Source organism: Crinia signifera, chromosome 2 (assembly GCF_055691185.1).
Source record: "Crinia signifera chromosome 2, ASM5569118v1, whole genome shotgun sequence".
Lineage (NCBI taxonomy): Eukaryota > Metazoa > Chordata > Amphibia > Anura > Myobatrachidae > Crinia > Crinia signifera.
Genome location: NC_139218.1, coordinates 303899614 through 303925501, shown reverse-complemented (window position 1 = coordinate 303925501; position 25888 = coordinate 303899614). Strand labels below are relative to the sequence as shown.

General features: G+C 43.8%; 1 protein-coding gene across 3 annotated transcripts in view; it reads right to left on the bottom strand.

Annotated features, from left to right (window-relative positions):
* DIAPH3 (diaphanous related formin 3) overlaps positions 1-25888 on the bottom strand; it is an 870768-nt gene that overhangs the window by 339861 nt on the left and 505019 nt on the right. For all 3 annotated transcript variants that reach the window (XM_083168891.1, XM_083168892.1, XM_083168893.1), the window contains one exon: positions 19686-19815. In XM_083168891.1, coding sequence (XP_083025017.1) covers positions 19686-19815 — 130 coding nt within the window. The remainder of the gene's footprint in view (positions 1-19685; positions 19816-25888) is intronic.

Here is a 25888-nt window from a genome sequence, read left to right as displayed (position 1 = left end):
ATGAACAGATGCATCTTTAAAAGGCCATAACTTGGGACATATTACAATGGCACACACAGATAAAATAATGGACAGAAATTATTTCCTTTGAAACACTAACAGCAAACCTGCAAGTCATTATCTTTTTGTAAAGCAGTAATTTTAATGAAGCAGATCTTTAGAACTAGTGATATGGGTCGCTCATTAGCTGAAAAGAAAATTCCCCCTGCTGAACTGTACGAATATAATGACTGGGATGTTATAGCCCTGCCAAAAGTATTCTAAACTAAAAACGAGATGGGGGAAAAATAAGTATCCAATATACAAGGGACGAATAACACAGTTATGCTAGTACATTAAGATAAATGCTACCTCACAGTTAAAGTATAAACAGAATGATAAACATTGCAATGGTTAGACTCACAATGTAAAAAAGTTCACTGTGAAATCAAAGGGCAACCATAGCAGAAGAGAACCAAGAGAGGCTAACTGAGGTACAAGAAAGAGTATGCCTACTGTATATGAATACAAAGCTGACAATGATTTTCTAGTAAAGTGACTAGGCCATTAGACTATGGTATGTACAGCAATAATAATTCTGACACCTGGGTGCACTGCGAAGCATGATCCTAAATTAAACAGTTGTTCAGTGTTAAATTCACAATCCAGAGGTTCCAGAGCTCAATACAAAAACCAATTCACATTTAAACATACTGAAATGTGCTCAGATACTATATATATATATATATATATATATATATAATGATGCAATGGCAGGTATTCAATGCTGTTTGCGAGTGGTGATAGCGGGCAGGGCTTCCTGCTCGCTGTCGCCACTCACCCTGACAGCATTCAACACAGCCCCCTCATACGCCAATTTCCCCTCGCTCCGTTTTTTGAGCCAGGGGGAATTGGCGGATGCGGCTCCAGAAGCAGCGAGACTCGCGGCTTAAAACTGCGAGTTTTCTGCAGTAGCCGCGGGTCTCGCTGTTTTGGGGAATTCTCGCCGTCACAGTTACGGCGAGGATTTCCCGAGAACGTTGAATAGAGCGAGCGGCCGGCCGGCGCGGGGGTAAACAGCGAGGATCGCTGGTTTTCTGCAATCCTCGCTGTTTAACCCCCTCGCCGGCCGCTCGCATTGAGAACCTCGCATTGAATACCCCCAATATCGTCAACAACTTCCCTTGAATTGCCGGACAAACAAAATACTGCATAATATACTGTGCAATCGTGCAAAGATATGGTCAGAAACCACATCCAGAGGTATATAGTTGTTAATATATACAAATCTTACTGCAGATTCAAACAATTAGAAGAAACAACATTGGTCGTTTTGAATCTATGTTATAAATCTATTCATAATATACATACTCTTAAATTTCCCTTTAAACCACAAACTTGCATACTGTGTTACTTACTAAATATAATTAAAAAAAAACTCAAACCACTTTTCTCAATGCTGACATCTCATATGCAATTATCACTGCCCCTGGACATGAAGGTATCACTACACATTATTTAAAAAAAGAAATAAAAACACATTTCTGGTACCTTAGGGCCACTCTTAGGGGGATATTCAATCGCCGTCGAGCATCTCCCGTGAGGGAGATGCTCGACGGGCCCTATTCAATGCTGTCTTCCCCGACAGCATTGAACAGGGTTTCCTGGCAGAACGAGCCCGACAGCTCTAGCTGTCGGGCTCGTTCTGCCGAGAACAGCCGGGAAGTGATGAGCTGCCGGCTGCATCTCGTCACTTCCCGGCCGCAACTCGCGGCCACGCCCCCTTCTCGTCCCGCTGCAGGCGGGACATTGAATCCCGCCTGCATGTTCTCGGTCGAGCTGACCGAGAACGGGACTGGGTCACGGCAGGCGAGCAAGCTCGTCTGCCGTGACCCGAAGATTGAATACCCTCCTTAGAGGCAAATTCCTTCTCAAATGGACAAAACCATGTGCACTGCAGGTGGGGCAGATAAAACATGTGCAGAGAGAGTTAGATTTGGGTGGGGTTTTTCTTCAAAGTGAGATCTAGATTGCAGTGTAAAAATAAAGTAGTCCGTATTTTCCCTGCATAGGAAACAAAATAACTCAACCAAACCTATCTGCACCTGTTACATCTGCCCCCCTGCAGTGCACATGGTTTTGTCCATCTGAAAAGGACTTTGACTCTATGAGTGAACTAGAATAAGGCCCTAAGGTACCAGAAATGTGTTTTTATTATTTTTTTAATAATGTGGAGTGATACCTTCATGTCCAGGGGTGAACTCTGAGTTTTGCACCATTATTGTTTTTTAGTTCAATATTCCTTGTGTTCATTATTGATAAATTGCTATAGTACTGTACAACTACAGCTTTATCACGCAACAACTTTGCTGCGTATAACAGCTTCCTGGGATTGCAATGTGAATGCATCGTGGAATGTGACGTGTGAACTCATTGCTGTTGGATCCCATTACATCATGGGTCCTCAAACTGCGGCCCTCCAGATGTTGTGAAACTACATATCCCAGCATGCCTTGCCATAGTTTTGCTATAAGGGAGTGTTAAAACTGTGGCAAGCCATGCTGGTATTTGTAGTTTCACAACCTCTGGAGGGCTGCGGTTTGAGGACCCATGCATTACATAAATGGGTGGTGGTCACATGACCACACCGGCTCCCAATAAAATGAATGTATATCACAAGCAAAGTGTTCACAACACTATAAAGATCACACATTTGTATGTGAGGTCATACAGTATAATGTTATTATCTATAGGATTACATGTTAAGCTAGTCTTCGATATAAATTATTACCAGTTGCCAGGATGCTGCCTAAATAAGTCCCTGCTGCAACATTAAATTTTAATAATTCATCACTTCCAATCTCTATGGTCAATCCGTTTAAATTACTTGCAATATTTTTATCTATAGAAAGGAATCTAAACTGAGAGATCTCATTTTCTGCTGTTCACATCTTAATATCTCCCACTGTGTGAAACAATTAGGCATAGAAAGCCAATATATTTTTGCTAGTTACTGTTACCATTGTTGCATGAAAGATTTATATCAAACTGCAACCTGGCAGACTAGCATATTTTAATTACTTAAAAAAGGAGTTTACTACATCACCTCCACCAATTTGTATTTTAAATCCCTAGCTATCCATAAATGTATTTCGTGTACATTAGGGTCTCTCAACTGCTTTATATAAATGTTTTTTTTAATTACAGGTTGACTACCCCTTATCCAAAATGCTCGGGACCAGAAGAATTTTGGATGACAGATTATTCTGTATTTCAGAATATTTTGATATTTCAATGATGTAACTTGAGGTATCTTGCATTTAAGTTGTACAAACACATGAAATGCACACAAATATATTTTATTTGTGCATAAAACAAGTTTTCAAAACATGAAACAAAGTTTGTGTCCTATCTCAGATACTGAATGTGAATGCCAAGCAATCATTTTCTTGCACATATTTAATGCCAGTTACATATCATGTCCTCAGTAGTGCTTTTACAGATGTCCCCAGTAGTGCTTTTACAGATGTCCCCAGTAGTGCTTTTACAGATGTCCCCAGTAGTGCTTTTAGCAAAAAAAAAATATATATTTTGCTCTCATTTGTGTAATGTATAGTTTTCGGAATAATTTGGATAACGGATATTTGGATAAGGGATACTCAATCTGTATAATTAATATTGCTACCCACTTGAGATACAAGTTGAGATATAGGTTTGAATGTATACATAACAGGCGTTTATGACCACCTTACCTATAGAATATCAGGTCAGGGATAGGTTGTGTTCCCTTGAGGGACTCTGGTGGACCAGTGGTGGAAGATTGCTACAGTAAATGTGGAGGCTTTATATATATCTTGCGTATGGGAAGATGTCGTCAATGCCCGCAGTTGGCTGTGACCCAAGACATAGGCGTGGAGTCTAAACATTAGTATAGAAGGGTTGATTTCGCACTGGATTCCTGCCTGTTGGTACTATGTACGTTAGAGTAATATACAAGGCAGTATGGACTCCTGTACCCCAAAGTAGTATGCTTGAGTAGTAGGTGCTCCCCAAAGTCAGAAACAACATAAATTTACACATAGAAAAAGAAGACTTTCATTGGGGGCACAATTAGTAAAGGGAGGGATGTAGTGATTTGTTGAAATATTAAAACTTAGCGTTTAATTAGATAAATTTAGAAAATGGTCCTATGGTACCCTCTCAGTTTAAGGATCCGAGCCGGGTGTAGGACTAAAGAAGGGAATACAATGATATTCCACTAATATATTGGTTTACATACAGACTTACAAACATAAAACACTCACATACACAGGGTGTAATAAATTACCCAGTGATTATATTAATTAGGTAATGACTGTCTCCAGGAAGGGACTGTATAGTTTAATTTCTAAACAATCACAAAAGGAAGGTTTACAGAAAGTTTCAAATAGAAAAATAGAGAGCTGTTAGCTTGGTCTCTCCACCTATCCTCCTACTTTTACCATCATGTTTCAGAGGATAGTGGTTCGGAGATTTCAAGGTAGTGAAGCTTACAGTATTTGCTCAGAAGTGATAGATTCACTATTTCCTTCTGCTGCTTGCTTTCATATGTGCGGCAACACTGGTGTTTAAGTAACATTTACAGTGCCGCCGTTCAATTGTCAGTCAAGTGAGAGAGGAAAGAAAAGGAGGAGGAGGTAGTAAGTATTCCTGTGCAACCAGCCTAATTCTAGATTTAGTATTTAATGCATTGTATCGTTGCTATATTGGATACACATTGGCTATTTTGTATTCAACAAATTGGTACAATGTATCCGTTAGGTTGCACAGCAAGAACAGTACATAAAAAGAGATTAACAGGATATAAATTCCCAATCAGACTCTGCTGTCATCCCATTATTTTGAAGCGGATGGGTGATGAGAGATCTGGTGGGATATCTGTTAATTTACAGAAATAGATTTAGAAAAGCAAACTCTCTGCCCCTATGCGTTTAACATGTGGCTATAATCCTGATATTATATACATTGCAGGAATAATGCCACCGGTCCCGCTAGTGAGAGGAGTTTATAGAGTTCAAAGTATAGTGTTAATTCAAACAGAGATATTTGCTGCGTAATTAGTGAACTTAAAGTGTTCTTCAGGACTAATGTCCGTATTGTGCAGTCTATAGAAAAAGGTCAGAATGTCTGCCCTTATATACAATTTCAAAAAAACGTACTGTTAGTCTTCCTTTAAACAGAGCAGCTAGAAAAGAAGAGATACATATTTGCACATAAGAAAGTAAGGCAGCAACGGTAAACTAACGGCTCTCAACGGCGCCAATCAATTAGAGGTACAGCCTGCAGGCATATAATGGCACTGAACCGCCCCAAATAGACGGTGATAATCAGTAGAAATATAATGCCACTTATCTGGTGATGTATTCACCCTTCACTCGTGTCCGATAGAAGTACAGTATCAGTCCTTCCTGCCGTTCAGGACAAAAAGTGCCTCCCGCCGCGTATTTCAATGTGCTGGCGTCTGTCTCCTAGTGCGCTCTGTTCAGTCTGCGTGCAGACTGTATTACCTGGTAGCGTATGACAGGCTCCGGTTGTGGGAGCGGACCTGTCACTGGGTATCACCCTGTGAGGTGACGTGGAACGTGGGAAAACGCGTTTCGCCCGTATTGGGCTTGATCACTTCCTGTTAGAAGGGTGCCGGGGCTAGCTCTATTTAACCCCGCAGCCCCTACTAATTGATCAGCATTTTTTGAAAAACCGGCATAAATGAAAAACAATTTGTTCAATTAAGCACTCAATAAGCGCTACTTCTGAACTGTGCTATGCGGTCCATAAAGAGAACTAAGCTAGTTGGTGATTTACAATAGTGATTAATTAGATAATGTACCTTTATTCGATGAGAAGAAAAGAAAAAACTTATTTAGTATACATATATACACACATTCAATTAGCGGCAATCGGATTAGTCAGTAATTATGGTACTGAATAGTACAAACAATCATTCCATTATCCTATTACTGTTGCAGCAGATCGCAAGTTTCTTTCAGAACTACTACAAGGATAAAAGTATCCAAGCAGTTGGAACGTGGGGTTCTAGATCAAAGTAACTGCTCAACTAAACGATAATATCATAAGTTTAGAAGGAGAATTTGGACCTGTGTCATAAATAATGCACAATATGTAAGGATCAAATAAAATGGATTTGCTTAACCTTATAATCATATTTCTTGAAATAATACGTGCAGCTATTAAGCTGGGGTCATCCTGAGTGTGACGGAGACAGAGATTACATTGTGCCTTTGAGGAAAAATTACATGTGTTTACTAATAATAATCGAGGTAACTAAATGAACACATCTATGATGACAGAATGTGTACATTCATTATGGTCAAGGTGATGGGATTTATAGAGGTAAGTAGTGAAAAATACAAGCTGTATTTCTTGTGAAAAATCGCCCAGATTCACAGGGAAAAATAGCTGCACCGATATTTTGGCAGCTCTGTAGTTTGACTCAAGATTAAAGGAAGAAAGAGGAAATGCTATTAATTCTGACTCACTAAAAACCCCCCCATTCCCGTGGAGAATTTAAATAAACATGTGGCCCTGAGTCCTCACTGATGAGTAGCCTATAGAGGTTAACAAAATATAATAAGTGTAACCTCCATATGGTAAATTTGGTGTGGCTATTAACCTGTAGTGGTCTGGAGTCTGACATAGGACAAAGGATATACTAGAAACTTTCTATGTATCAGTTACATATACAAACAGGAGTGTTTGAGAGAATATTAGCATGGAGGTAGAGTAGTTTGTAAAACATATCAAGTCTTATTCATAGAAATGAATTATAGATGATATTTTCATTGAGACCCTTAGGTGTCATGGACCCCAATGTGAAGATCCAATAACTCTCTCTTTTGAGTAGTTCTTTGTTGATATCTCCTCCTCTGATGCCCAAGTGTACAATCTCCAATCCGAAGGCTTTCCTTTTGTGATTGTTTAGAAATTAAACTATACAGTCCCTTCCTGGAGACAGTCATTACCTAACTAATATAATCACTGGGTAATTTATTACACCCTGTGTATGTGAGTGTTTTATGTTTGTAAGTCTGTATGTAAACCAATATATTAGTGGAATATCATTGTATTCCCTTCTTTAGTCCTACACCCGGCTCGGATCCTTAAACTGAGAGGGTACCATAGGACCATTTTCTAAATTTATCTAATTAAACGCTAAGTTTTAATATTTCAACAAATCACTACATCCCTCCCTTTACTAATTGTGCCCCCAATGAAAGTCTTCTTTTTCTATGTGTAAATTTGTGGAGTCTAAACATGTCAGCTGTTTTCACTAGGGAACCTTGCAAGGAGGTCTAGACTCATCTATATCTTATGTGCAGGTCGTGACCCTCTGGCTTGGTCTACGCGCATGACATCGTACAAGATGATTTACATGGACGAGAAGAAGTAGCTGAATAGAGAAGTGACTGGGAACTGTAGAATATCGGGCTAGAACTGACAAAGTTTGATAGTATCAGCCTGGAACAAATGGTCAGACTGGCTTTGATGGTTATAGGCCTAGAACCAATGATGTTTTACAGTATCGGGCTAGATACTGTGCAGATGAGTATAAAAAAGTAGTACAGGTATGCCTTGTCCTGTAGTAGTTAAAAAAGGAATATAGCTGCAGTAAAATAGAAGGTCACACAAATCTAACCTAGCTGGAACAGTAGAATACTCACAAATAAACTACCTCAGAGCAGTATCATATGCACTCAGGCTCCGGAGATGGAACGACACAATCACAGAGCACGGAGAACCTGCTGTTCGTTATGGATACAGAATGTTGAGGCAATAGGGTAAAAGCACTGAAGCTTGCTGTAATAACTTGATGGGTAAAGGAGGAGTGGGCTGGCAGGAGAGAGTAGTTACACATTTGCAGGGTTAGAGCACAGTAAAAAGGATATAGGAGGCATAAATGCTGAAGCAAACTCTGGAAAAAGTATATGCACAGGATCTTGAGACAAGGAACAAGTCTGGGGCCAGAGAACGATGCTCTGGGAAGCAACAGTTTCTCCAAGGCACTGTCTTCCTTATTGCCCCTTGCTTTGTTATGATTAGTGGTTAGAATCACCTGACCACTGTGAAGGCTGGGATTGGTAAATCAGCTGATCACCCCCAGCATTGCCCAAACAATGGGGCACATGGCGTGGGGAACACTGAGCACAGCACTGAAGCATAGAAGATGAACCTGACCTCCACAAGTGCGCAGGTACACACTGCAGCTTCAGGCTGCAATTCCGGACACAGAACAAATTAGATTTTTTTGTAACAGTAAGTGGAAAGAAAACTTTTTTTAAAGCTAATTATACACAATTAATCAATGGAAAGTTACACCAAGCTGTAATCAAAGTATACATACACTATACTTGTGTACATTACATTAAGTCCAAAGTAAAAAAAACAGTTATACAGATGTGTCATCATAAATCGTTGCTCATATCGCTCTATTTAGGCTCCTAAATCGTGAGTTGTAGAAAACGTTATGGTGAGCGTTAATTCCCACCCCATGTAATACACAGTTTAACCACTGGTTGCAAATGTTCCACATTAAGACTACAGTGCTGCGAGTGCGGGTGGTTGATATAAGCCACCGTCGTCACATTGTCCGATTGGACCTGTACGGAGCAACCTCCCAGCCAAGGTTCCACCAGGCAAAGGCCCTGGAAAACTGCCCACAGTTTGAGGACATTAATCAAAATTTTGGTTTCCTGAGCGTAGAGCATAGACCCTGGAACAATCTTGGCAAATAATTGCCCCCCACCCATGGAGGTTGGCATCCGTAGTGAGGAGGGTCCACTGGTGGACCCAAAAAGGTCTCCCCGCTTTGAGGTTCAGGTCTAGAAGCCACCAGGAAAGGGAGAGATGAACAGTCGGAGATAAGGCTATCAGCTCTGACTGAATGCTGGTGTAGGATCCCAACCACTTGGTGAGGATTTCTCGTTGTAGAGGACGGGAGTGGAATTGGGTATATTCTGCCAAGTTGAAGGCCGATACCATCGAGCCCGGGGTTCTCATGCAGGCATGAGATGTTGGATGCGGGACTGCAGTGTCCTGTGACGCTCCTCTGGTAGGTAGATCCTTTGATGTATCCAACTGGGCTCCCAGATAAATCATAGACTGTGTGGGGATCATGAATGACTTGGGCCAATTGATGATCCAGCCATGATGTTCTAGGACCATTACCACTATGGTCAGATGGTGCCTGTGAACTTCTGCAGATTGCGCAAAAATCAACAGGTCGTCCAGATACAGAAGTATCCGGACACCCTGGTTGCGAAGACTTCTGTCCATCACAGCCAGACCTCTGTAAACACCCGAGGGGCGGTAGACAGGCCAAATGGCAGAGCGTGAAAATGAAAATGACGGCCCTGTAGCACAAACAGCAAAATCCTTTGATGTTCCGGTCTGATAGGAATATGAAGGTATACATCCTGGATGTCCAGAGATGCCATGTAGTCTCCTGGTTGTACGACTAAGACTATGGATCTCAATGTCTCCATTGGGAACACAAACAAACTTGATGAGTCGTTTTAAGTTGAGAATGGGACGGTATGACCTGTTGGGCTTCCAGACTAAAAACAGGCTGCTGTAGAGTCTCGAGCCTCATTGTGCGGAGGGACCGGTGCTATGACGTTCGCCTGAAGGAGCTCTGGATGGATTGCTCCAGAGTCCTGAACTTTTTTAAGTCCTGTGGAGAACTTGTGGAAAAGAACGATCTTGGTGAACAACGCCGAAAGGTTAAGGAGTAGCCTCGGGAGAGAACATCCCAAACCCATGCGTCTGTTGTGGATTCCAGCCAGACTGCTGAAAACCTTAAAAGGTGGCCTCCCACCTTGGAATCTCCCAGGTGGTGGTCCACCCCGTCATGCAGAGGGTTTGTCCTCTGGCTTGCAACCTGGTGGCCCAGGGACGTCTACCCATGGGCATTGGAGGACTTGGCCTGGATGGCAACATGGTGTAGGAGCGGATGGAAGGAAAGCAGCCTTAGAAGCCGCTACCATAGATACAATTGTATGCAGTCTGACCAAAGCAGGAGGGGACCGTCAAAAGGGAAAGTGCTTCTTAGGTCAGGGTCTGCCTTCCAAGAGCGCAACCACATGGACCTCCATGCTGCAACAGCCGAAGCTGACAGACGGGAGTTTAGAGTGGCAGCATCCAGTGCTGCCTCCCCTAGTTAGAGTGCAACCTGATGTGCCAGCTCAATAAGTATGCAACAGGTAGTTGCCCATTCCACCAGGCTGAAGTCAGGGCAGGCCGAGCTACCGCGCCTGATGTGATGTAATTGAGCTTTAGGAGGTTCTCCAACTTCCGACCTGCTGGGTCCTTAAGTCCTTCACTGGAGAATTTTCTAGGCTATGCCTTAATGCCCAGAATGCCCAGAATGGCAAGCTCGGAAAAATCTCAGGATTGCCAATGTTTAGCTGCTGGCTTCAGCACTGCCGGCTCCCTCTCCTCCGCCTCACCCCGCCCCCGGCTGTTGTATGACAGCCTGCGGCGCCGGCTTATGACAAGCCGGGTTGACGCATGCAGGGATCAGGGCCGGGCAGAGGCTGACAGTGTTCAGCGGCGCTACCCGAACCCTACCACAGCATGGTGTTTTTTTTAAGTAGCGCTCCCCCTAAAAAACGGGGAACGCTACCTTAAAAAAAAAAAACAGAAGGGGTTAAGGGACGCAGTTGGAATGGGCAGAGTAGAGGATCGCACTAGCTTAGCGACATGTGCGGTTACCTTGGGTGCCGCTTCCCAGCGGACTCTATCCTCCTGAGGGAGGAGGTAAACGGAGGCAAAACATCTAGGCAGTGTAAACTTTCTATTTGTTACCTCACATGCCTCCAAGGGGATTTTTTCAAAGTCTTCAGAATCTGCTTAGGGCATTTGAAACCCGAGGATTTAGGCGGTTCAGCAGGGTCCTCTAACTGGGTGTGGTATGATTCACCGACAGTCGGGATCCCGACAGTCATTATCCCGACGTCGGGATCCCGACTGCCTGGTCTCAGACAGCGTGGCCAGCGCAACAAAGCTCATTGCGGGCTCGATGCGCTCGCCACACTGCGGGCACGGTGGCGAGCTAGGCTCGCCACCTATTCTATTCTCCCTCTATGGGGGTCGTGGACCCCCACGAGGGAAAATAGCCGACGGCCGTCGGGAAACCGGCCGTCAGTGTTTTAACAGTCGGGATCCCGACGTCGGGTTAATGACTGTCGGGATCACGACTGTCGGGATCACGACTGTCGGGACCCCGTCCGGCAGCCCCTCTAACTTAAGGGCCTTTTTTGCCACAGTGACTAAGTCCGCCACATCAATGGGTGACAGGGCATCCTCCTTGGCTGAGGGGCCAGCATCAGCATCTATTAGTTCGCTCTTTTCATCCTCATCCTGTTTATCCTCCCAAATCGTGTCAGTCATGCTGACGGATGGACAGAGATGAAGAGCTTTCCCTGAACATAGCCCTGTGCTTATCAAGACTACACTATAGGTTTTTTTGTAAGCCCTGGACAGGGGAAGATAATGAGCTCACCCACGGTACAGTAGCTCCAACGCTGGGGGGCCAACCAAGTCAGGGATGAGAAAGGCATCACAGGCTGCCGAGGTGGTGCAGATGAGTCTCTCTACTAGCTGCGCCATCATCTGAGTAGGCAACGTGGCCAAGGCTGTTTCCTGGGAGGAGGCTGCTGTTGTGGGTGGCACCTGCCCTGGACATAGTCCTGGGGGGGATAGGCCAGCACTACAGCCTGTACAATACAGCTGTGCTGGGGCCCCTGTCTTACTGGATTTACCTTTAGAAGACAAAACCAGGCTATCTATACACTGAACACAGTGAAAAAGACAGGCAGCTTAAAAGGTACAGATAACACAGTATAGTGCTGACAGACAGTAATAGTGTTAATGTAGTACACAGTACACATCAAGCATACAATGCAATGAAAATTGGCTCTAAGCTCCTTAAGCAGCTATAGCTGACTGGATCATAAACTCTGTAACCTGTGTCCTTGGAGAAGAGGTACAGGGAGGACTGGCCCAGGCTCTTTGGCAGAAAAGGAGTGAATCACCGAGTGGCAGCTGAAATGCTCTCTGTGTCCCTCCACATGTGCTGCGGGCAGGAAGGATCAGTGACGGGAATCTGAGTTGGATATGCCATCTACTGTCCCCGAGGGAATGGCTGTGTGGGGAAAGCCCACTTCCCCCCGCTAACAAATGGCCGCCAGGGAAGTGACCTCATGCAGAGCCAGTAAAATGATGGGAATCCGGTGCTGCCCACACACTTGTATATCTGATGGTACAGCAGGAGTGGTTGACAAACCAGCTGTCCGTTTGCTAGGGCAGCCCAGCAGTCCCCAGCCCTGGGCTGCCACAACCACTACATCCCATGTTGCGTGAGCGCTTCCAGCGGGGAGTGAGTTATCTGATAACAGTGTCCTGGTCCTCGGTCGTGGTCTTCCGTGTGCCTGGGACCAGCTGCGGTCACTCACCGATGCGTGGTGCTGCAGTTGCCGGGACCGGGTGATGGAGCAGCAGCGCTGGTGTCTAACAGACCCACTGCGCTGCTGCTCTGTTACTGACTACAATCAGTGTAAAATTAAGTAAGGCTGTTTAGTGCAATGGTATGGATCGTTAGTTTCAACCAAGAAAGGTCGACAGGCAAAAGGTTGACCGGCGGAAGATCGACAATGCAGAAGGTCGACACGTATTTTTTTAGGCGTCTAGATCTAGACATCTAGTTCTGGCCATTGAACTAGACGCTGTGCTCGCAATGCTTCAGGCACTATTTTATTCTCCCTCCATGCCCTAGTGGATAGTAGGGCATGACATGCCACCTGTTCTGGAACCACAGTGGGGGAAAAAAAAATAAAAAAACATGTGTCGACCTTCTGCATTGTCGACCTTCAGTCCCTGTCGACATTCCGGTGTCGACCTAAGCAGTGTCGACTTAACAACCATATCCCCTCTGTAAGGTGCATGTCCGCTCCAGCCAGCACACTGGCCTGGGGTCGGAGTAGAGAAGGGAAGGAGCCTGGTCTGCCTGGGAGGCCGAAGATTAACCTCTTGGGTGCTGGAATACTCTCTCTCTCCTACTCCACTACCCAGCGCAAGCCTGTGGCCCCTGACGTGTCCCGAATAATAAATCAAAAATTCAGATTTCAATCCTGGCCAGGACTAACTATCCCACCCAGGACTCGCGTCCCTATATTATTGTCTGTATTGCCAGAAACGTCCACAGATTGTCAATCCGCGGCCAGTTTTAGACAAAACAGCACTGTTTTCACCAGTCCACGGACTTTCCGTCACACGGAATATTGAATACAGGCTGTTGAGATGTTTTAGGAAGCCGGCAAACATGGGCAGGATTCTCATTGTCAGGACGTCACAGCAGTCAGAATACCAGATTGAATAACCCCATCAACCCACACCTCCGGAACTAGAGACTTAACAATAATTACTAACACACAAACTATTTACTGTAACTTAACATTATGCAGAAAAAAGCAAGTGATTTATCTGCAGTCAATTAAAATAAAAAAGATGTCATAATCCCTATAGTGTGATAGGGAGTATACTGGCATAATCGTACATACAGTGGAAGACCTACATCTATTGATTAACTTTTGTTGCACACTTTTACAATAATGGGATTACAGTATTTCCTTGTTTGTATTTTTTCTTCTGAGGTTGATGGTAATTTAAAGGTAAAAAAAAGAAGAAAAATATTATCAGAGGGAGTGTGCACAGCTAGAGTCCACCTCAGTGAATTCACTGAGGTGGACTCTAGCTGTGCACACTCCCTCTGGACTTCATTTTTGTGTGGGTCTCATACCACTAAGCCTATCACCTTTTGTTTCTGGAGAAAAATCAAGCTCTTTTGCTTCTGTTGGAGTTTGCCTATCTGGTTATCTATGAGAAACTCTATCTGGATATATATTTTTGGAATGACATAGCTGTATCGGTCGCTCTGTTGCTCCTGATGAAGTCGCCCCGGATGAAGTCATGAGAATGACGAAACGCGTTGGAATTTCCACCATCAACCCACCAGAGTTGTGCATAAATTTGTGAACATCTTTTGAGCAATTCATCTACCCACCAAAAGTGGCATATTGTTGTAACACTTGTGTTTATTTGTTACACCCGGTATAGGGTGATTCATGTGAAATTTCATTCTTAATCCTTTTGTATTAAATACAATTCTTTTATCTAAATTGCAGTGTTATTCTAGCGCCCTCTGAAACCCCCCCTTTCTTTCTTTCTCATATATATATATATATATATATATATATATATATATATATATATATATACAGTAGGAGGAAGTTTCATCTTTGCTCCTTTGGTCATGGCTAGCCATGGCTATTCTATTGTTCTCAGCTGCAATACAATACGTATTGCAGCTGAGAACAATAGAATAGCCATGGCCAAAGGAGCAAAGATGAAACTTGCTCCTACTGTGCATATATATATATATATATATATATATATATATATATATATATATATATATATATATATATATATATATATATATATAGAATAAAGAATACATGAGCGCCATATGCAGCCCTCCAAAATGTGGAGTGGCCTCGCTGCAAGGGAAGTACTTTGCAGGAAAAGTCTTCCACATACCACTGTTTTGCAACTTGCACAGCCATTGGCCATTTTCCTGGCGACAACAGGAAAAAACAAAAACATTCCTGATTCATGCCCCTTACATTGGACCTGAATCAGAACTAATCACTGCTGTGCAAATTTGCACATTCCTGCGATCAGATCACCACTGCTTTGTGCCCCCGTAGTGACATTATGTACAGATGTGTACTATTGTGTTGACCTCCCTACAGTGGCGTAACTACAGAGGGTGCAGGGGGTGCAACTGCTATGGGGCCCGGCGGCTGGGGGGGCCCGGGGATCCAGCAGGCAATCCCCTGCACCCTCCTGAAGTTTTTCCGGATTTTATTAACTATTTAGGGCAGCAGCGCGCAGAGTCCGGAGCCAGCACATTCGAGGAGAGACCCTGGCGCCAGCACATTCGAGGAGAGACCCTGGCCGGAAGCTGTGCTGGAAGTGGGGCAGGCATAATACACCTTCCGCTCCTCACTTTCAAGCATAGCAGATAGCAGCTGCGCTGGAACGGAACCAGCCACAAGACATGCACTCTGCTTTCTGTGTACGGCTGGAGTCTCTGCTGCAGTGCTTACAGCCAACGGGAGCTGCTCACACACGGACCCCGGCTGTTTACAGGTACTGTCAAACTTGATTAATGTAATGGTTGCAGGGCAGTGATATAAGCAAAAGGTGGCTGTCTGCGCTCTTCGGAGCCTGATAGGCTGCCACAGCTCTGGATTTATGCTAAGGGAGACACATGCTTCACTTGCTGCGGGTCAGAGGTCTCTCTCACACTTTTTACAACCTTGTCCCTTTGTTAATATGTGGCAGTAGTGTTTGTATTTTATTCAAAGTTGTTGCTGTTGCTATCTATTATCTTCCTATTTATAAATACCCTTTGGTTGTCAGACTCAGTGGCGTAACTATAGAGGGTTCGGGGTGCAGCCGCTGCGGGGCCCGGTGGGTTGGGGTTGCCCGAGGACCCAGCAAGCCCCCTGCACCCTCTGGAATTTTGTACAAACTACTACTGACCCGGACCCGGTGGCGGGTTGCACATTACAATGAAGTAGGAGGAAGGCCAGTTGATTCAGGCTCTCCCCTCTTTCCTTCTCCCTCTCTGGTAGTACCGGTGCCGGGGCTCCACGTCACAACCTAGTGACCAGCCCTAGTAAGCTAAACCTGCTGCTAGCGCAGTAGCACTGCCTGTGAGGCTGAGACACGCGCCGATGCACGCCACTACATCCACAGGAAGAAAGCCGCTGGAGCACGGGCACGGCGGTCAGGAGGCCCTGCACCTTTGCACCTAATGGGAGACCCATCCCCGGAGATCCGGTAGAAGGGGAGGCCTGGCCCTGGATACCCGGCGGGAGGGGAGGCCCTGGAGACTCAGCACTTCTGGAGGTAACTGAACTTTACTAAACTTTCCCTCTCCCTCCCTCTCTTTCCGTCTCCCCTTCTCTCTCTCTCTCTTTTTCCGTCTCCCCTTCTCTCACGCTCCCCTGTGTCTTTACCCTCCCCCCTCACTTCTTTCTTCTCAGTCCCATGCACTCTTTTTTTCTCTTGCCCCCTCTTTCTCACTCCCCCTCCTGCTCTATGCCCCAAATCTTTTTCCTTATGTCTCTCCTCCACACCTTTCCCTCTCTCTATCCCCCCCCCCCCCCCTCAACCTGGCACAACCCCTTTTCTCTTCCTGACACCTTCTCTCTCTCTCCCTGGACAGAATGTAATGCTGCTCGAATTCGGCAGCCGAGCAGGATACCGGCAATTACTTACAAGGTAAAAACCATGACTTGTGATTGCCTCTATAAAAAGAGTTAAGGTGCCCACAGACGCATCGATCCCGGCGTGCGTTCTGTGCTTAACTAGCACACATAGCATTGCATCGTATGCCTTGTGCATGCAATGCGATGCTACGCCACCCCATCGCATAGCATTGCACCGCCGGGATCGGTGCGTGTGTGGGCACCTTTAGAGTTTGGCCGGCATACCGCACAGTCGCTGAACTTGGGAGACATTACATTCTGCCCCTTACAACCTCTCACTCTCTTGCTCCCCTCTCTCCTTGCCATTCTCTCACACCTCCCTTTGCTCTTATCTTGCTCCTCACTACAATGCCCCCAACCCTAAAGGGGTGTACACATGGGGTGATTCTTCGAAGCGATTTTGACTACATTGTCAAAATCGCTTGGAAGGTTTGCCTGAATCGCCCCATGTGTACACAGCGGGTGATAGTGATGCGTGGCCCAGCAGCATCGCTATTGCCCGGCCAAATAGACAGTGCAGGCAAGGGTATGTTTGCTATACTGTGTATTTGGCTGTGGCTCCCGGGGCTGGCAGGATGTAGTTAGCCGTCTCTCTGATGGCTTAACTACATCTTGGTGCACACGGGGCTCAGCTGAAATCGCCGAAACATAGTCCTGTGTGCTCACGGCACTATAATGACATTTATAGTAGGGGGGGGGCCCCGTTCAACATTTTGCTATGGGGCCCACAGAGTGCTAGTTACGCCTCTGCCTCCCTACAATGCCTGGGCATGCTACTGATGAGGTGGCAGATGGTCTCCTGAGGGATCTCCTCCTAGACCTGGACTAAAGCATCCGCCAACTCCTGGACAGTCTGTGGTGCAACGTGGGGTTGGTGGATGGAGCGAGACATGATATTCCAGATGTGCTCAGTTGGATTCAGGTCTGGGGAACGGGCGGGTCAGTTTATAGCATCAATGCCTTCATCTTGCAGGAACTGCTGACACACTCCAGCCACATGAGGTCTAGCATTGTCTTGCATTAGGAGGAACCCAGGGCCAACCGCACCAGCATATGGTCTCACAAGGGGTCTGAGGATTTAAACTCGGTACCTAATGTCAGTCAGGCTACCTCTGGCAAGCACATGGAGGGCTGTGTGGCCCCCAAAAGAAATGCCACTCCACACCATTACTGACCCACTGCCAAACCGGTCATGCTGGAGGACGTTGCAGGCAGCATAACATTCTATTGGCGTCTCCAGAATCACATTTGCTCAGTGTGAACCTGCTTTCATCTGTGAAGAGCACAGTGCGCCAGTGGCGAATTTGCCAATCTTGGTGTTCTGCAAATGACAAACGTCCTGCACGGTGTTGGGCGCAAACCCCCACCTGTGGACGCCAGGCCCTCACACCACCCTCATGGAGTCTGTTTCTGACCATTTTAGTAGACACATGCACATTTGGCAGTTACTCCTTGCACAAAGGCGTAGGTAGCTGTCCTGCTGCTGGGTTGTTACCCTCAGGGCAGGCGACAGGGGGGGTCAAGGGGGACGCCTGTACTGGGCCCCAAGCTTGTGAGGGGCCCCTAAGTTCTGACGGCTGTAAGCATAGCTGCGGCAGTGCCTATAAATAGTTTATAAAGGCACCCGCCTGGATTCCTGTTAGGGTACATACCCAGACACCCCTCAATATGCATTATACTAAAAATATTCTGCTCAAGGGGGCGTGGTTATGGGGGACCCAGAGATATCAGTGTACTGGGCCCCAGATTTCTGTTGCCAGCCCTGGTTACCCTCCTGATGTACTGGCCTGTCTCCTGGTACCGCCTCCATGCTCTGGACGCTACGCTGACAGACACAGCAACCCTTTTTGCCACAGCTCGCATTGATGTGCCATCCTGGATGAGCTGCACTACCTGAGCCACTTGTGTGGGTTGTGGACTCCGTATCATGCTACCACTAGAGTGAAAGCACTGCCAACTTTCAAAAGTGACCAAAACATCAGCCAGAAAGCATAGGAGCTGAGAAGTGGTCTGTGGTCATCACCTGCAGAACAACTCCTTTATTGGGGGTGTCTTCCTAATTGCCTATCACTTCCACCTGTTGTCTATTCCATTTGCACAACAGCATGCTAAATTGATTGTCAATCAGTGTTGCTTCCTAAGTGGACAGTTTGATTTCACAGAAGTGTGATTGACTTGGAGTTACATTGTGTTGTTTTAAGTGTTCCCTTTATTTTTTTGAGCAGTGTATTTCCTCCTTATAGTAATGGATTCAACATATTGTACCACAGATTGTAATGTACCTTACAAATATGCCACACACCTTAACCCCCTTATTTAATATGACATACACTATAAATACCCATTACACATTATGCCACAAACAGTTATGCCCATTGACACCAGTTTATGTTCTACACACAAAATGCCCCTTACAAATTATGGCACACAGTAAGGCTTTTAATTACTTTTAAATGACCTGGTCACATTCAGGGGTTTCATGCTCATTGTCAGGGAATTTCATGCTCATTGCCAGGGGTTTTATGACAGAAGATGCATCTTGTTCCGCTGGCGCCATTTGCGTAATGCTTCCCATTAATGTCATATGCGTACTATCCTCCATAGTGCCGTATACATAATGCCCCCATAGTGCCATATATGTACTGCCCCCGTTTTGCCAAATTATTACTATTATTATTCATTCATAATGGTAGCACAAGGGTTCCACAGAACCTACAAATAAATAACAGCAAAAAAAAAAAAAAACAATAAAACAATTAAATTACAAATTAAATATATATATATATATATATATATGTGTGTATATGTACATAATGCCCCCTGTAGTGTCCTATACGTATGCCCCCCCCCCCCGCAATACTCACCACCTCTTCTTCTACGGATCACCTTCCGACATAATGGAGGAGTTTATAGCTATCGGTGTAATTGTACACATTCACTTGCAGCTTAGCAAGGGGTTTAGGCCCAATCATAGAATACACCCCTATAAAATGGATATCCAGCATATTTTTTTTATTTATTTTTAGATAATTGGTGCACACATATGGCTTAATAAGGGTATTATAGAATTGTAAGAAATGAAAATTCTATTCAGATTCAATAGACCAATCATGAGATAACACTGATTTAGTACTGTATAAGTTATGTTCTCAGCCTAACTCCATGCATTTAACACTGTAATAGACGATACAATACTTCACTTCAGAATGAGATCATTATTGCAGCAACAAATCATAGAGAACGGTGATGAGAATCAAACCTCAGGCACAGAGTTTTAAACAGCTCATTATGGTCTATCAACACATTACATACCTTTACTTGCTTTATCTACAGTCTGTATATCCTCCACAAAAGTATGTACATCTGGAAACTTCCTTTCACACACTTCAGCCAAGAAGTGAAGAAGTGTTGTTTTCTGGTCGACTGATTTAGTATCCTTCAGCTAGGAAGCAAAAGAAACAAGTCAACCATCTCATCAACTTATTTTTTAAAGAAAGTGTTAAACAAAAATAGATTTTTTGATTAATGAAGATGGCTCCCACAAATACACATAAAACAATCTTCAACCTTTAAGGACTAATTACATGTAGTTTCATGAGGTCATTACTAATCTGTTAATAAAAAAAAAATTCATATGTCAAGCCTGAGTGCTGTTTCTGGTTTGGGCAGGTGCAGGGTGTTGAAGCAGGAGCAGAAAATGCGTGGAGAAAGTGGTCCCAAGTGAATACTGCTAACTTGGGACTTGATGTATGTAGTGATTTGCCAGAGGGGATGTAAAATAGAAAACTTTAACAGGAACATCTTCAAGACCCGCACTAAACAGGTCTTGAATATGACGGGACAGGAAAAGAAGAGTGATTGGAAACAACTGGTAGCGGAGTATAACTGGCAGGACTGAACTTGGAGTAAAGCTGGTCTCTGGGCTGTGGAAAGCCATCTGACAAACCAAAATGGCAACGTCCATACCGATGTTTTGGAGGGAATGCAAGCATTTAGTAGGAGAGACAGGATACTAATTCAGATCAGAGTACTGCAGACACACACATTTTTTATAATGGGGCAGATCGGTTAAAAATTAAGCATGGATCACTGCCTGTATATGCCCCATAGCAATGTGCAGTGATGCGCATCACCCAAAGAGATAGATGGTGCATGCACTGTCTATCCTGCTAGATTACACATTGTGGGTGCATCACTTGCATGCTGAGTGATGTTGAGTGCCAAGTGAATTTGTCAAAATAGGTGTGAAAATTGGCAAGTAAACCTTTTTATTCATCACAAAGACCTGTAATGTTTACCTTATACAGGATATATAATCTTATTTTACAGAACATTTTTTATTTGATTTTATATAGCAAATGTGAGTGACGATGGCAGGAGAACACTCTCAGATAGCGAATAAGAACACTCAACAGCTAGTAACACCGACTGCAGCTGGTATGCTGAGCAGACCTCTCATATAATGAACTCAGCAAAACAGGATACACTTTGAACTGATGAGCTGGGCTCAGGGCTGCCGACAGTGCTGCTGGGCCCTGATAAAAAGGGAGCATGACTAAAGGAGGGGGCATGGCCACACCCCTGTAAAAAAAATAGCAGGTGGAACACCAGCTTAGAGAGAGAGAGGATAGGCTACTGCTGCAGCCTCTCTCCTCCGCTCAGAACATGGCACTGAGCAGCGTGTGCTGGGCTGGGGCGAGAGGCTGTGCTGCAGCCTGTCGTCGCCACTTCCACTGCCCAGCACTTTGCAGTGGGGGGAGGGGAGCATGGATCCCTCCATCAGACCTGGGCCCCTGTAAAAAGTATCCCCCGACACCACTGGCTGGGCTAAACCCAGTTAGAAGGATGCAGTTGGAATGCAGGACTGATGGCAGAGGTAAGTCACAAGACCAGAGGAATTAAGTCAGTAAGGATTCTGACAACATTCATGGTGTTAATACTTCCAATCTCCAAATGCAGATAGGAGCAGGACTTGGTAACAGGAGAGGCTGGACTTTATAGTCTTACACCAACACCAGGAAGCAAAACAAGAAATTACAAAAAATACAGTACAGTATGTACCTACATAAAACCAACAAAAGATTTCCCATGAAAGATTATTAAAAAGATTTACAGATGAAAAACGTTGAAAATCGGTTATCACTGCTGGATAAAAAGACTCAATTGAGTGCTACTGATAAACTGTATTGTGATATGCCCTATGTCTACACAACACTGCCTTTATAAGAAAAGTACAATTCTGTAGCTAGAATAGGGATGGTCGCTATGGGGCTAAGCATTCTACCAGTTACGCTGCCATCATTGGTGGATTTTAGTTTCCTAGCAGTATACTGCTGCACTGCAACCAGTTCCATCTCTCCACACTGGGGCTGGAAGGAGGTGTGCTGAGCCTACTAGGACATTCCAAGACCATGGCATCATCTCCTTCTAGAAACTGTGAGGAGACAGAGCCTGCCAGGGAAGCAGATGTGCAGTACATTTTGCTTTATCCCAAAAGTGACAGCTAAATGCTATTAGATCTTCCATTTCAATATACATAGACATTTCTGCAATCACATTAAAGGTTTTTAAACTACTAAATGTACTGTATGATAGTATAAAATTAATGTGCCACTACAAAATGTTTTACACATAAGTCTGGAAATAGGATAGTTGTCTAGAAATAACAAAATTCCTAAATTGCTGAACTTTTCATTTTAGAGGTGGGAATGATAAAATATGCACTATGCATGTAGAATACAAAGGGTACTTGAGAGGAGAAACAATGATTTATACAGAACAGCAGTTGATTGAAAAGCAGGTAAGTTCTTTCACATGGCTTTCATAATATATATTGAGGGGTTCTGACAGAGGTGATCATACTTTTTTGTTAAGTGACAACTTCCAACAGACTCAGAGAAAAGCAATATGCCTTGTAGCTGCAGTAGCATAGATAAAAGCTTTTTTCAACAGCCTGATAAAAATGAACAAATCTGCAAAGCGCAAAAGTTCAAATTATAATGAAGTGGATGGGTTTTATACTGTGAGAATTCTACCTTTTATATTTCCAAGCCTGTGATGGACCATAGCTATTGTGGGGCTGTTAATGAGGAAGATGTCAGCAATGGGCCACCAAGCATGTCATCCCACAGAGATAATATGGGTACAAAACAGATATATATGTGCTCTCATAGAAACCTGTATTCTGGAACACTTTTTAATATTTTTTATTTTATTACAAATTACAATAAAAGTAGTCCTCTGGTGGAAAAAAAAAACACATATCAAGTGGTTTTAAATGCTATATAATATAAAGCTTCATTAGAAACTCTGCCTTTGAACAAAAAGTATTTAAAAAAAGTATTCCATTGTAAGTGGATGCTAAGGGGCAAATTTATGAAGATGGAAGTTCTACTGGAGATGGGATGTTGCCCAAAGCAACCAGATTCCATCTATTATCTTCTAGAACATCGGTTCCCAACCACTGTGCCATGTGCCACTAGTGTGCCATCAATGGTGGTCTGGTGTGCCACCCAACAGATACATTGCGTCAAGCCACTGCCGCCAGCTGGGTACATGCCTTGTAATCCCGGTGAAGGGGATCTAGCTGCTTTAGCAGCACTGGGTGCTTCCGCTAGACGGCGCATTCGGTGTGACCTGTGCTGACTCATAGGTCACAGATGGAACGTCACCTTCCCGCTGCAGTGCCTGCCTATGCGGCAGGATCTAGCTGCTACCCTGCCCCTGCACTACCGCTGGCCCGCTGCTTTTCTGTCCGCTCCTTCATCCGTCCACCGCCTCTCCTCTGTCCGCTCCTTCATCTGCCCGCCGCTGCTCCTCTGTCAGCTCCTGCCTGCTCCTTCATCTGATGCTGCCCTAGGTACTTTCATTTATGATGCAAATAGTTGTCTGCTACATGTACAATAGCATGCTCCAGATGAAGTCTGTGATACACATAGGATTAGAGGCTAATTCTATGTAGATCATGGACTTCATCTGGAGCATGCTACAATGGCTGGCAGAGCATATGAATGTTATTAGCAGCACATAGTACTCATAAGACTCTGGCTGCCCTAATTCCTTGGTGTCCTTGTAGTATTACGCTCGCTGGCTCTATTGCTGACTTATTACCTCCTCCCACTCCTACCTCCAAGATTTTTCATGTGTTGCTCCCTTACTTTGGAATTCTCTACCTGTCCCCCCTCAGACTCTCCACTTCTGTACAAACTTCAAACGGGCTCTTAAGACCCACTTCTTCACCAAACCCAGCAAACTGTCCTCCTAACCTTCTGTTCCTCGCCCTGTGTACCACTCCGGTGTCAACCCTATTTGTCTGCCCCTCTTCTTTAGAATGTAAGCTCTCATGAGCAGGGATCTCTTATCTCATGTGCTTATCCTTTATTACTTCAGTAGTCTTCGACTGCACCAAAGCATGCTGTTTGCTGCCACCTGGATACTTATGTTGCAGCAATCGGATGATGTTCTTATAATCATTTATCCTGTTTTTGTACTGTATTGTCTTCAACTGGAAGTCACTGTTTTCCTGTTTGATTATGTGTACTCTGTAATTGGGCGCTGCGGAACCCATGTGGTGCCGTATAAATAAAGGATAATAATATACTGTAGACATGTTTGAAGTGAGAGGAGTTATGCCAACATTTAACCTTAAGCTGGGTACAGACTGGACCCATATGTCGGCAGAATAAATGTCCCGTGAAAAAGTATGGTGTGAACTGGGAAATTTGAAAACTTCTCTAGTGTGCCACACGTTTAAAAAGGTTGAAAATCACTGTCCTAGAAGGTGCTTAATAAAAAGTAGAAACCGATTGGTTGCTATTGGCTAGATCCCATCTTAGTCAATTTACCCATAAAAGTCCACATTTACCGCAGCTCCTACCTGGGGCCCTGGTGTGTTCATTACTGACTGACACTGTAAAATACCTTCTGGTAGCAAAAACATCTCCTGTGAGGAGATCTGGAAAACATGCACTGTCCACAGTCACTGAGGCTTTCCATTTTGAAACCCAAGAAACTGAATTTCTAATGTTCCATACATCCTGATCATATGTAAACGCAAAGCTTCCACACTTATTTCCATACTAAAAATTGGAATTGTTGAAAACTTGGAACTGGGAAAAATCTGTCCACCACATATTTTGTAATAAATCAAACACAGTGGTTCCCAAACATGGTCCTCAAGACACCCAATCAGTCCAAGATTCAGTGATATCCCTGCTTGTGCACACATGGTTAAAACAAACTGTGAAGTGCTAAATAAGTCACCAGTGCCTAAGCATGGATAGCCTTAAAACCTGGCCTGTTGGGGTGCCTTGAGGACCATGTTTTGTAACCACTTCCTCATATTTTAAAAATCTCAATATTCAGCAAATGAGTATATATTACATGACTCGCGTTATGTTAAAAAAAAAAAAAAGATTGTTTTTGGCCACAATGATGAAACACAGTTTAAAAAACAATGTGTGTTGCCAGATAACTAATTTTCTGCAATATATGTTCTGATAAACTATGGATATTGGGTCCTGTACACAGTATATATATATAACAAAGTTAAAATCATGCTTTGCTATCACTGTAAGTGGCAAAAGGTATTAAGAGAGAGAAAGTGTAGAAAGATAAAAAGTGTCAACTGATCAACTCCTCCACATTCTCTAGCTTCAAGGCTTAGTAATCTCCCCCTATATGTCAGCAACAGTATATGAATGCGAACCACAATTACTAGAAGCAGATTACTACAGTATTTACTGCCTTATTGTCTGCTGGTTTGGGGAAACAAACTTATACCTCATCAAGATATTTTGGGATGAACTGGACAATGGAGTAAAAGCAAATGGAGCCCACAAGTGCAAAAATTTACATAAGCGATAAAACGAAAGATCATTTTACAACAAAAAATGGACTATGATTTTTTTTGTATTATTATCCCTTCCATCAGAAACTAAAAAATAAAGTAAGCCCACCATCACCTTCTCTCCTTTAGACATTCAACTGATATTTTCCCTGCATGAATACATTATATGTACCACATTTAACGGTTTTGTGCTTGTACAGTACTCAGTATACCAGTATCTTTTGGCATGTGGAACGGATACTGTGAAGGTCGATTCGAGAGGGAACCATGAGGTATGCATTTGGGGGTACACACAAGTGCAGAAGTTATATAACTCTTTGAGTGCCAACATCTCTGTGAGAGATGTTCAAAATATCCACTAAAAATGCCAGCACTGATCACATTTGTTATATAAATTCAAATAAAAAAATGTGGAGTAAAAAAAAATAATTATATTTACTATGTAAGGTAAATATTACAAGTCATTATGATAAATAAAAAGTGTTTGCTTGTAACTGTCACACCGATTTTGACAAATTCACTTGGCACTCAAAGGTACCAATACTTTGGTAATTTAATTTTGTTATATTAATCAAAGTATTTTTTTAATCTATTTAATGTTAAGGGAAAAAATGGTACAAAAAAACCCCCTCTACAGTTTTATTCAGTACTCTACACAGAGATAGGT